Genomic DNA, 13,438 nt, shown 5'->3' on the forward strand with positions numbered 1-13,438 from the left:
GTGGCTCAAGTGGTAGCGCGCTAGCCTTGAGCAAAAGCATCTCTGGGACAGTGCCCAGGCCCTGAGTTCAAGCCACAGGACTGGCAAAAAATATATCTATATATTTATCAAGACTTAGTTAAAATATATAATTTCTACATGTATTCATTAAAAAAGTTTAAACACACATTAAACTTTTTCAAATATATTTTCTTTAGAAGATTTTATAAGTAATGTTTTATAAGCTGTAGGGTACCACCAATGAGAGTTAGGAAATTCAAGGAGTCTCATGGACTTTCCTGCCTTGGCTGGCTTCAAACTTCTGTCCTCAGATCTCATCCTCCTGAATAGCTATCTCTTTGCTTCCTACTTACAAATTCCTTTTACCTCATTTTTTCAACCCAAACTGTGTGTGTATGACAGAATGAAATAAAGGTTAATTTTCTACATATGACTGTGAATACTATGCCAATAAAAAAAAAAGAAATGCAAATAAATTGCAAGCACATTAGGAATAAGTACACAGTAGTAATTTCATTTCACTTTTGCTTTTTATTACATGTTATCACAGCATTAATATATAATTTTTGATAACTTTCTACAAATCTGTGTATAGTTATCAATCTTACTTTAATTTTACTTTTGGATACTTCCAAGTTTAGAAAACACAAATCTTCAAGGCAATTAAAAGGTAAATTCCTTTCATCCAAAAAAAGAACCTGTGGAGTGACACCCCTCCCTCAGTCTACCCATCCCCAAAACAAGTCTGAGTACTCATGAATACTAATCTCTTTGCTCACCATGGCCAGGTGTTCTGGACTGATTCGTACTGGTTTCTTACTTCGTACAGGTCTCTTACTTCTTTTTACGTTACCTCCTCTTATTCTTCGATAGTAAGTCTGTGGGTAGTAAATTTGCTGTGTTTTTCAAATGTTGACAAATGGCTTTTGCTTACACTGGCTTATTTTTAGACTGGGTATAAAATTCCAGTTGTTGTTTAAAAAAAGAAATCACACACATACACACAATCTTTACTTTTAACAATAGCCAAGGACACAACATTTGATGTTGAGGCTTTGGATCCCTATGGCTCACATCTGTTATCCTAGCTGCACAGTGGGCTGAGATAAAGAGAATCTTAAGCAGGATCTTTAGGAGGTTTGAAGCCAGCACAAACAGAAAAGTCCATCTCAAAAAGACTCCTATCTCCAAACCAGCAAAAATGCTGGACTAGAGTCATGGCTCAAATGATAGAGCCTCAGACAGCTGACTAAACTGAGCAGACCCAATGCCTTGAGTTCAAGCCCCAGTTATTCCTTTATCTATCCCCCTTACCAAAAATAAAAATCAGGGATTGTTACTTTCTCTAAAGTGGAAGTTAAAATTTCTTACAAATATTAATGTTATTGCTACATTTAGATCTCTATTTCATTAGTGTTTCAAAAAATTTAAAGAAATACCTGTACAGTGTAATTTTTAAAAAATCAAAAGGACACTTACATGTGAGAGAGAGTTGCGACCGATTTTAAATTTTTGGGGTCCACAGCTTCTACCAAATTTGCAGCCATTTAAATACATGCTCCATGAACAGCCAAAAGAGAATGAGGCTCCGCAGGTTTTTGGATTAAGTCCTTGGCATGTACAGGTACGACTGTGGATGAAATTGTGAGAGAGTGAGGGAACAAAGCAGGATAATATATAAGTCACAAAACTACACACACAAAAAACTAGTGAGAAGGTTGTATCATTTACTTATTTTATGTAATCATTCACTTAAAATGTCCATTGCTTTGTGTGATTTGGAGAAACCCGAGGTAGAAAATATAAAACAGACTTGGATATATTACTTATTAACTGTTTATATTCCCCTCAACTCTTGGGTCTTAAAATTTGGAAGCCATAATTTTAAACTTCAATTAGTAATAGGACAATGGTTCATACTTACAAAGAAATAAACCCAAAGAAATACCATTCATTCTTCTAGTGTTTCTAAATTTGCATGTTTAAAAATTCTAATCTGATAGATGCAATTTCTGGATACAAATACAACTCTAATGTATTTATAAATTTATGAATATTTTCATAGTTCTGGGGAATGAAGTTGTCTTGTATAAGCTAGGTAAGCACCTCCAAAATGGAAGTTATCAAAGAAATTGAAAAATAATTTACATGACATGAAAAAATACTTAGGAGAGGGAAATTTATTTTGTTCATTCTAGACACTTGAAGTCAGGGAATTAAACTTGCCAGCTTTTTTGCTTATATCACTTGAGCACTATACCACTTGAGCCCAACCTCCAGTCCAGCAGTTGGAGACTTTTCTACCTGTCTGGCTTCAACCCAAAATTATCTACTCATCTCAGCCTTTTGAAAAGAGGGAGACATCAGCAACATAGTATATAAATAGTATTCATATTTACTGCTAAGATCTAAACACAGGTCTATAAATGCTAGGTAATCTGTCTGCCACTTTGCCACATCCATAGCTCTTAAGTTAAATACGGTGGGTCCATATGAAGAAATATATTTATTTTTAATTGAGATGACTAAATGAGGTTATCATCTTTAGAACTCATTATTGTATACCCATTAAAAAAAGCTTTTAGTCTGTAAAAGATTTTGATCTCGCAAGGGTTAGGAAGGGAATATATATCTACTATATATCTACTATAACATTTATTTTAAACATACAGACTTAGCTATGATCAGTGGCACAAACAACCCTGTAATCCTGACTAATTGGGAGGCAAAGATGGAACTGTATAAACAATGACCTGGGCCAGTTGTGTATTTCTGTTTATTCACTGGTTTCTGACTTTGTCAACCATAGAAATGGGAAGGATCTAGCCCAGACCTTACTTCAAAAATATCCAACAGGGAGAAAGTGAGCAGGGTGACATTGATCAAGTTACATTACAGGTTATGAAACCTGACTTATAAATTGAAATCTCTTAGCTGGACGCCAGAAATCCTAGCTACTCAGGTGACTGAGATATGAGGATAACGGTTCAAAGACAGCCTGGGCAAGAAAAGTCTGAGACTCTTATCTCCAATTAACCACCAGAAAATCGGAAGTGGCGCTGTGACTCAAGTGGTAGAGAGCTTGCCTTGGGTTGAAGAGCTGAGAGACGGCGTCCCGGCCCAGAGTTTAAGCCCCACGACAGAAAAAATAAATAAAAAATTTAAAAAATCTCTTTGTACAAATGCACAAACAGCTAGATGCTGGTGGCTTACACCTGTAATCCTAGCTATTCAGGAGGCTGAGATCTAAGAATTGTGATTCAAAGCCAGACCAAACAGAAAAAGTCAGGCTAGGAATGTGGCTTAGTGGTAGAGTGCTCCCCTAGCATGCATGAAGCCCTGGGTTTGATATCTCAGTACCAAATACACAGAAAAAGCCAGATGTGGGGTTGTGGTTCAAGTGGTAGAATGCTAGCCTTGAGTAAAAGAAGCTCAGGGACAGTGTCCAGGCCCTGAGTTCAAGCCTAGGACTGGCAAAAACAAACAGAAAAAGTTCATGAGACTCTTATTACCAATTAACCACCAGAAAACTGGAAGTAGAGCTTTTACTCAAAGTAGTAGAGTGCTATCCTTGAGCAAAAGAGCTCAGGGACAGAGCCTAATCTCTGAGTTCAAGCCCTATAATCCCTAAACTAACAATAGACTACAATGTAATCATGTGTGCAGATGAAACACTACCAGCCAATTAAAAAAAAAAAAAAAGCAATGGGCTGGGAGTGTAGCTTGGTGGTAGAGTGCTTGCCTCACATGCATGAAGTCCTGGGTTCGATTCCTCAATACCACATACACAGAAAAAGCTGGAAGTGGCACTGTGGCTCAAGTGGTAGAGCGCTAGCCTTGAGCAAAAGAACCTCAGGGACAGCATGTAGGCCCGGAGTGCAAGACCCAGGACTAGCAAAAAAAAAAAAAAAAAAAAAAATTAATGAATAAATAAAAAATATACTGGCTGCTGTGGCTCACATCTGTAATCCTAGGTTCTTAGTAAACTGAGACCTGAGGATTAAGGTTCAAAATCAGCCCTGGCTTATCTCCAATGAACCAGCAAAAAATCCAGAAGTAGAGCTGTGGCTTTTGTGGTTGAGCAGTAGTCTTGAACCCAAAAGCTTAGGGACTGTGCTCAGGCCCTTAGGTCAAGCCCCAGGACCATAGCGCACACGCACACATCCATACACCCACACCTACACAAAACCAAAACAAAAAGTGGCTGGAGTGTTGCAGTGCTTGCTTAGTGAGCATTATTATTAGGAAGTTCTAACTTTGTTCCCCACACAGAGAAAGAAAGAGGAGAAAGAGAGAAAGAGAGAGAGACAGAGACAGAGAGAAGATAATCTCGTATTCTAAAGGTGACATTCAAAGTAACCCTAACTCACAGCCAAACTAATCTCTTTTAAACAAAATGTACATTAATTTTAGATCCACAATAGTTAAAACTGATTTTCCCATACAATACACTTAGTGGGTAGTTAATTAACAATTTACCATTAGATAATAGAGATCTGAATGTCAAAGCAGTACAAAACAGATTTGATTACTTTTCGTTGAGGGTACATCTTCGGTCTGTCGGATGACCATTGTACGACCTTAGACTGTGAGTTATCTCCGCGTACAATCTGTCAGCTAGCAGCCAAGGAACGCCTTCCCATAGCATGATGACCACCACTGTCACTGCTGTTTGACAATAGTGGCCTGGGCGCTCCCGGACCAAACAAAGAACTTTTTCTTCATTACTGCTTCTTCTTATAACCTGCAAAAGCAGAATGCATCCATCCATGCAAAACAAGCCTACTTTCTGTAAACAACTACTAAACACATCAAGGGGTCGAAGTCTATGGCCACCATCATATGATCTGTCTACCCAACTCACTTTCATAACTAACAAAAGAAGTGCAAAAATCTATGATTTGTACTTTTTGAAAAAGTTTATACAGGAACAAGAGGACTCAGTGGAAAAGTGACATTAGCAGGATTGCAAAGTCACATGACAAGTGGGACTGGATATAAAAAACCTAAGAAATCTCATAGTAAATAGACAGTTGATGGGTAGATATGTAAATAATACAGAAAGCAATTCCCTGAAATTTTCATGGCTTCTTCATGTTACCACTAGGATATATTACATTTAAGGTGATATAGCTGACTTAGTGAATTGCAAAATATAACAATTTGAAATTCTATTTTTCATGTGTCTAGTGTTCAAAAGGGTTTCTAGTTCTGTTTTTGTGGCTCACACCTGTAATCCTAACTACTCAGGAGGATGAGATCTGAGGTTGTGGTTGAAAGCCAGTCCAGAAATGGGAGGTTGGTGAAACTCTTATCTCCAATCAATCAGCAAAAATTCAGAAGCGAAGCTGTGGTTCCAGAGTGCAAGCCTTAAGTGCAGCAGTGGAGCCCACTAGACATTGTTGAAAGTGAATGATACGACTTATGGGCATAGATGGAAGACAGAGAGGGAATGGGAGAGAATGAGGGACAGATAATGCTATGCAAAAGGAAGGAAATGTATTTAGTACCTGACCCGTGTAAAAGTAATATGCTGTATATCACCTCTAAAACAACAATTAAAAAAAAAAAAAAAAGAGTACCAGCCTTAGCTGGGCACCGGTGGCTCACTCCTACAATCCTAGCTGCTTAGGAGGCTTGAGATCTGAGGATTCGGGTTCAAAGCCAACCAGGGCAAGAACATTCATGAGACTCTTATCTCCAATTCACCACCAGACAATTCCAAGTGGCACTACAGCTCAAAGTGGTAGAGCACTAGCCTTGGGCAAAAGAACTCATGGGCAGCATGTAGGCCCTGAGTTCAAGATCCAGGAGCAGGAATAAAAAAGTGCCAGCCTTGAGCAAAAACAAAAAAAAAGGTAAGGGCCAGCACCCAGACTTGAGTTCAAGCTCCAGTACTAGCAAAGAAATAAATGAAATAAAGGAAAATAAAAAGACAAAATGCAGCCGGGTGCCGGTGGCTCACACCTATAATCCTAGCTACTCAGGAGGCTAAGATCTGAGGATCGTGGTTCAAAGCCAGCCAAGGCAGGAAAGTTCGTGAGACTCTTATCCCCAATAAACCGCTAGAAAAGCAGTAGTGAGGGGCTGGGAAGGTGGCTCAGTGGTAGAGCGCTTGCCTTGCATGCATGAGGCCCTGGGTTCGATTCCTCAGCACCACATAAGCAAAAAGAAAAAAAAAGCCGGAAGTGGCGCTGTGGCTCAAGTGGTAGAGTGCTAGCCTTGAGCTGAAGAGCTGAGGGACAGCACCCAGGCCCAGAGTTCAGGCCCCATGACTGGACCCAAAAAAAAAAAAAAAAAAAGCAGAAGTGGTGCTGTGGCTCAAGCGGTAGAGCACTCGCCTTGAGCTGAAGAGCACAGGGACAGCGCAAAAGCCCAGAGTTCAAGCCCCACGACCAACAAAAACAAAAACAAAACAAAAAGACAAAATGTAACAGTGAAACCTGCCTGTATAACTAACCTCAGCTTAAAAAAAAAAAAGCTTGGTGCCATTGGTACAGCGCCCAGCATCCTGGAGCAGGTAAAACATTTCCAAGATAGAAAATCAGCCAAACAAAACCACAAGCACTTCACAACAGAAACCTATGAGAAACATGTAAAAATGTGTTCAACAATATGAGTTGCCCAACAAAGAAAAACAATTTATAGTATTACAGATGCTGATAGGAGCCCCAAATGGTACAATCATTATGGAAAAATTAATGAAGTTACCATGGTGGTCCCAATTCTGCAAACCCAGGATTCAGGAGGCTCAAGCAATAAGACTTTGAACATTAATGCCAACTGTGTCTAAAAACATCTTAACCATTGTCAAGATGAAAGGGAATGTCACATGACTTAGTGGTAGACGGCTTACTTATCTAGCATACTAGAGGCCTTGAATTCAGTTCCCAAGGGCAGCGAGGGTTGGGATGGCAATTTTCCTATTTATTTTTTACTCCAGGGAGTTAAAAAGTACTAAGTATCAAGGATTGGCAAACATGTGGAGAATCTTTATATTGTACATTGAATATAAGAACTGTAAAAGTGGTTATCTCACAAAATTATTAGCAAAAACTGAATATGGCTATTTCCCAAAGTCAGCATAACTGAACTCAGAAGTGATCCAAATGCCACTGAGGAACTGGCTTCAAATTTGTGATCCTCCTCTTGGCCTTGTGACTCACTGCTTCTGGGGGAAAACAAGCTACTACGTCATGGAAACATTCCAATAGTACTGAAATGGAATTAAGGCTACAGGCAACAGCGACCAAATACCTATGGCCTTCCACAAGGAGCCTAGAAGTGACACTGTAAGTCAGCTCCCTCCTCCAGACAGTGATCTCACAAGCACCCACTCAGCTGATCTGCATCCCAAACCCACAAAACTGTGTGATGGAGTATTTTTTATCCCAAGTTGCTATATTTTGGTGTATTCTGGTTCAACAGATTATGCACACAGATTTGATCAGTTCATTCCATAGAATATGATTTAGAATCCAGCTACCATGTCCCTATCTCAAACATCTCAAAGGTTTCATGCTGCTCATAGAGAAGAATTTTGAGTTCCTTTCTATGGTCTGAAAAACCATTCCCTTATCTCTGCATGTTCTTTTATCCTCAGCTAGTTCCATTCCTGCTTTAACTCCATTGAATTCTTCTGACATGTGTGCATGTGTTCATGTGTGTGTGAGCATGTGTGTGCGTGTGTTCATGTGTGTGTGTGTGTGCATGTGTGTGTTTGTTTGTATACCAGTACTGAAGTCTGAACTCAGAGCTCGCTGCTCTTGCTCAGGTCATAGCTAGCACTCTACCCTTTAAGTCATGCCTCCAGTCTGGCTTTTTGGCTGGTTAATTGGAACTAGTTTGGCTTTCTAAATAGGTGGGATTCCATGTGTGAGGCACTAGTACCCAGCAGTGACACTATTTTTTTTAAAGAGGTGCCCTTTTCCTTGAACCCAGACATTGTACTTAATGCTGAGAAAAAGCCTCTGCTCCTTTCATTCTTTGAGAGTATTTTAATTTGCACACTTGGGCTATCTGTTACTTTGTGATACAAGTTCTCTAGGTTCCAAGGTTGGCCTTAAACTTGTGGACTCAAGTGATTCCCTTGTCTCAGCCACAAAGAGATAGGTTATACATGAGAATCAGAGACTACAGGCATACACCACCATGCCAAGATTCAATTTTCAGCTTAAATGTTTTATCCCAAGACAAGCTTGTTAATTAGAAAACCATGGAATGATTGTTGCTTAAAAGGGTAAAGTGAGAAGAGAGAGAGAGAGAGAGAGAGAGAGAGAGAGAGAGAGAGAGAGAGAGAGAGAGAGAGAGAAGAAAAAGACCCCTAGCTCCCACACAACATAAAATCAGAGTTGGTCTATTGGACTAGCAGCAGTATTTTCAGAAACTCAATCCAGGCTGGGAATGTGGCTTAGTGGTAGAGTGCTTGCCTAGCATACATGAAGTCTGGGTTTGATTCCTCAGAACAACAGAAACCAGAAGTGGTGCTGTGGGGTCAAGTGGTAGAGCTAGCTTTGAACAAAAGAATCTCTGGGACATTGCCCAGGCCCTGAGTTCAAGCCCCAGGACTGGCAAAAAAAGAAGGAAGAAGAAGAAGAAGGAGGAGGAGGAGGAGGAAGAGGAGGAAGAATCAGCAGCAGCAGCAGTTCATTCCACCAGATATACAAGAAAAATAAAGAGACATGTAATCTATGAGAACAATTTTTTTTAGTAAATGTGAGAAACCACAGAAACAGAAGGTAAAAACAGCCCTGAAGGACAACTGGGAAAAACTATAACATATTGTCTATGATAAAAATTGCATGTTTAAACATTGTAAAAGTGTGTGCCTACCACCAAAAGCAAAACCAGAGCAAGGAAACTCTGCTTTTATATCATCTCTCCATGAGTATATTGCTACTTCTCAAATTGATTTAAAGGAAAAGAATGATAATCAAGCCTTTACAAATACTTACCCACTTAGCGACTGGACACCCCTGAGAACTCTTTCCTTCTTTGCCTGTGTACACTACTTTTTCTAGCCTTATTGCCTTTCCTTGTTGGCCATACCTAAGTACAGTGGAAGAAAAGTACTAAATTATTGCAATACATACCTGAAACCTTTAGCTTTCAACATTTAAGATACAAAAGGAGAAATGAATAAAAGTTCAAAAACTATTCCTAATTTACTTTTGTTAAATTTGTTTTTGCTAGACTATAGTGGCTCATGCTTGTAATCCTAAGTATTAAAGAGCTGAGATCTGAGGATGAGATTCAAAGTCAGCCTCTGCAGAAGTCCATGAGGCTCTTATCTTCAATTAACCACCAAAAAGCCAGAAGTTGAACTCTGGTTCAAGTAGTAGAGCACCAACCTGGAGTGCAAAAAGCTAAGAGACAATGCTCAGGTCCTTGAGTTCAACAATCCCCAATATCTGCACGCACGCACACACGGGTGCACGCATGCACGCGTGGGCGCACACACGCGCGCGCACACACACACACACATCTACAAAAAGATCAAAAATTAAAGTTTGCTTTTGTGTGGCAGGTAATTTGTTATTCAGTTCTTATCCTTATCCTTAAAGACCTTAATAGCTAGGGACAGAACATAAAGAGGAAGATAGTGCTTGCTGGAAATGATCATTTGAACTATTCCTACCATAGCACTTATATAAAAGAAAGTTCCCTTGAATTCCTCAAAGAGCCTTTCCTTCCTTGAGAGGAATTTGTTGAATGAATCCCAAGACCTCATGGGAAAGTTAGGACACCTGGCCAGCTTTCTTACTTCCTGGGCCCTAAACAACATTCAAATCACACTCCATTCCCGAAAAGAACTGACCTTTAGTGAGCCAGGTACTCAGTGAGGAAGGATGAACAGGGAGGGGATCATGTTTCCTTACCTAGTCTCCATGAGTGTCCTGATAGCAGCAACATCAGGTCCTGCCCCCAAATGTGTGTAATATGGCCCTTTGTCCTTTTGTTTCCCTGTAGAAGAAATGAGATGATTAGATCCCTAAGCTTTTAGAAAATTGCATGAGGACAAGGAGGAGATGCACAGCATTTTGGCCACTTTTGAGAATTACAGTCAAAGATAACAGGTCCTATCATACAACTTGTTCCAGTCTTTCTTCCTCCAACAACCATGACAAACACAAGTATTTTAGAGGGTGGATGTTTATTCTCTCATCTCCTATTTAAAAAGAAAAAAGTTCATTGGAGAGTGATGCAGGGCAGGTGCGGGGTGGGGGGGGTCGAGGATGGAAGAAGTGACAATGATCAATGATTAAGAAGCATTGTGGGCTGGGAAGGTGGCTCAGTGGCAGAGTGCTTGCCTCACATGCATGAGGCCCTGAGTTCGATTCCTCAGCACCACATAAACAGAAAAAGCTGGAAGAGGCGCTGTGGCTCAAGTGGTAGAGCGCTAGCCTTGAGCTGAAGAGCAGCACCCAGGCCCAGAGTTCAGGCCCCACGAACGACCAAAACACACACACACACACACACACACACACACACACACACACACACACACACACACACACAAAACCCCACAGAATTGATACCCCTCATGCAACTGCTCAATTAAAATAAGTAAATAAATTAATTTAATTAAATGTCAATGATGGAGGTGCAAATTCAAAAGTTATCCAAACTGGGTACAGGTGGCTCTCACCTGTAATCCTAGCCACTCAGGAGGTTGTTTAAAGCCAGCCTGGGAAGGAAAATCCGTGAGACTCTTATCTCCAGTTAACCACCAGAAAACTAGAATGGGTCAAATTGGTAGAACGCTAGACTTGAACAAAAAAGCTCAGGGATAGAGCCCAGGCCTAGAGTTCAAGTCCCACAACCACCACCACTACCACCACCAAGAAAAAGTTATCAGAGAACAATATATCTAAAAATATTAAAAGTTCTCTGCTAGCTGGATTCTGGTGGCTCTCAACTGGTACCTTAGCTACTTAGGAAGCTGAGGTCTGAAGAGTGAAGCTCAAAGCCAGCCTGGGCAGGGAAGTCCATGAGGATCTTATCACCAATTAACCACACCAAAAAAACCTAAAATAGAGCTGTGGCTCAAGTGGTAAGGTGCTAGCCTTGAGCAAAAATGTTCAGAGAGCTGGGTATCAGTGGCTCACGCCTGTAATCCTAGCTACTTAGGAGGCTGAGATCTGAGGATCACAGTTCAAAGCCAGGAGGGGAGGAAAAGCCCATAAGATTCTTAACTCCAATAAACCACTCAGAAGTGGTGCTAAGTGGTACAGTTGCTCAAGTGCTCATCTTGAGCTGAAGAGCTCAGGGACAGCACCCAGGCCCAGAGTTCAAGACCCACTATCAACACACACACACACACACGTACGTTCAGAGACAGTATTCAGGCCCTTATTTCAAGCTCCAGGACCCGCCCCCCCCCCCCCCCCACTTCTCTGCTGAGATCTAGTGGGCAAAGGCTTGGGATGTTGTATATTCCTCAAAAGCACTAGATAGGGATAGGCTGGGAAGGTGGCTCAGTGGTAGAGCACTTGCCTTGCATGCATGAGGTCCTGGGTTCGATTCCTCAGCACCACATAAGCAAAAAGAAAAAAGCCAGAGGTGGCGCTGTGGCTCAAGTGGTAGAGCGCTAGCCTTGAGCTGAAGAGCTGAGGGACAGCGCCCAGGCCCAGAGTTCAGACTGGACCAAAAAAAAAAAAAAAGCACTAGATAGTCTCCCTGTAACAAAGCAGTATGAAGTCTAAAATGTCAATAAAAAGCCCACTCAAGGTATAATTACTCTAATATAGAGAGGTTATTAGTGTTTCCACTCCAAGGAAAGCTTTTGTCTTCAGATATGATGGTTCTCCTTGAGAAGTTACCTTTTAGCTTCTCTTCTACCCTTACAACACAAAATGTATATATACAATGATTAAAGGAATCTTAGGACTTAGGGCTTAAATGACAGAGCAGAAAAACCTGAGAGTTCAAGTCCAGGTACCGGTACCCAAACCAGAAGTAAAGAGTGTATAAAGTACTTCTGGGGGCTGTGAAGGTGGCTCAGTGGTAGAGTGCTTGCCTTGCATGCATGAAGCCCTGGGTTCGAACAAAAAACAAAAAAAACAAAAACAAACTTCTGGTTCCACTACAAGTATTCAATTTTGATCTTTAATATCTGGCTGGATACACTATAGCTACTCAGTTTGAGGAAAGGATTTTGAAGGGACAATCATCTATTAGAACTATTTACATAAGAAAACTAGAGTAGCTCTGGGATACTCATTTGGAATTGAAGGTAGTCTTTTCAGTTGTAAAAGATATGCATAAGAAAGTGTTTAGATTTTTGAAGCCAGAGGGTGGGGATAGCAAGTTTAGCCTTAACATCGCCTGTCTACCGGTACCGGTTTGTAAATTTATATAAAAGGAAAAGAAGCCCTCCCTTTGTAGGGATGATGTGAAGCTAACATGTCAAAGGCATGGCCAAGCACCACACTTGTAGGAACAGTTGCAGAATGGAGACCTTCATCGTTATGAGCATTTTTTTCTCCCTAGTCTAAGAACCTCTATACTGCGCCAACTCAGCTCCACTCAGTAAGTACACTGTGAGCACTTGTAGACTGTGTGCTGTTCCTGAAAGAGCCTACCCATGGATCCTGATACAAGATAGCCTGAAAACCTGCAGAGGAAAGAGAAGCAAGGAATGGAAACACATATGAATATCGACTGAACCTTGTATTAAAACTATAAAACTCAGTATAATACTGTTGTCTAAAAGTCAGAATAGACTTTTATTCTTCCAAAGTATCCTTTTTTTGTTTGTCTGTTTTGATTGGTCATGGGGCTTGAACTCTGGGCCTGAGCACTTTCTCTGAGCTCTTCAGCTCAAGGCGAGCACTCTACCACTTGAGCCATGGTGCCACTTCTGGTTTCCTCATGGACTCTCCTGTCTGGGTTGGCTTTGAACTACAATCCTCATATTTCAGCCTCCTGAGTAGCTAGGATTACAGGTGTGTGTCACTGGTGCCAGCCCAAACTATTCTTTAACTATCCATTCTGGATGTCTTTTTCTCTTTAAGGAAAGAGGAAAAGGTTGATGTTAAACTTTGAACCCAGGCAAGACTTTGAACTCAGGGCCTCATATATGGGGCTAGAAGATGCTGCTGTACCATTTGAACCATATCCCCTGCTCTTACTACTACTCTAGAAATTTTGGTGTTAGTATAAAAGGCCTGTCCTTTGTTTAGTTGGAGGGAAAAACACATAGTCTAGGTAGTTCAGGCTGGCCTTGAACTCACCTTCTTTCTTCCTATTCATGAGCTAGAATTTGAGGTGTATATCAGTAGGCCTGGCTGTAATTTTATTTTATTTATTTTTTAACCATCTTTTTCACCTTTTTTTCTTTGTGATTTGAGCCCTACTTTAACTTACTGTTAGGCTAATTAAGTCTATTGAGAAGGGGTTTAAAACACTTGACAAATTCCATCCTATTTCAGTTGAA

The 13,438-nt window shown here is 40.6% G+C and overlaps 1 protein-coding gene across 2 annotated transcripts in view; it reads right to left on the reverse strand.

Annotated features, from left to right (window-relative positions):
• Positions 1 to 13,438, reverse strand: part of Tet1 (tet methylcytosine dioxygenase 1) — an 87,483-nt gene that overhangs the window by 15,413 nt on the left and 58,632 nt on the right. For both annotated transcript variants that reach the window (XM_070020966.1, XM_070020967.1), the window contains exons 4-8: positions 9,879 to 9,963; positions 8,955 to 9,048; positions 4,533 to 4,744; positions 1,480 to 1,630; positions 780 to 878 (exon numbers count right to left, since the gene is read on the reverse strand). In XM_070020966.1, the coding sequence (XP_069877067.1) occupies positions 780 to 878; positions 1,480 to 1,630; positions 4,533 to 4,744; positions 8,955 to 9,048; positions 9,879 to 9,963 (641 nt within the window). The remainder of the gene's footprint in view (positions 1 to 779; positions 879 to 1,479; positions 1,631 to 4,532; positions 4,745 to 8,954; positions 9,049 to 9,878; positions 9,964 to 13,438) is intronic.

This window comes from Dipodomys merriami, unplaced genomic scaffold, assembly GCF_024711535.1.
Source record: "Dipodomys merriami isolate MVZ:Mamm:240054 unplaced genomic scaffold, mDipMer1.0.p SCAF_14, whole genome shotgun sequence".
Lineage (NCBI taxonomy): Eukaryota > Metazoa > Chordata > Mammalia > Rodentia > Heteromyidae > Dipodomys > Dipodomys merriami.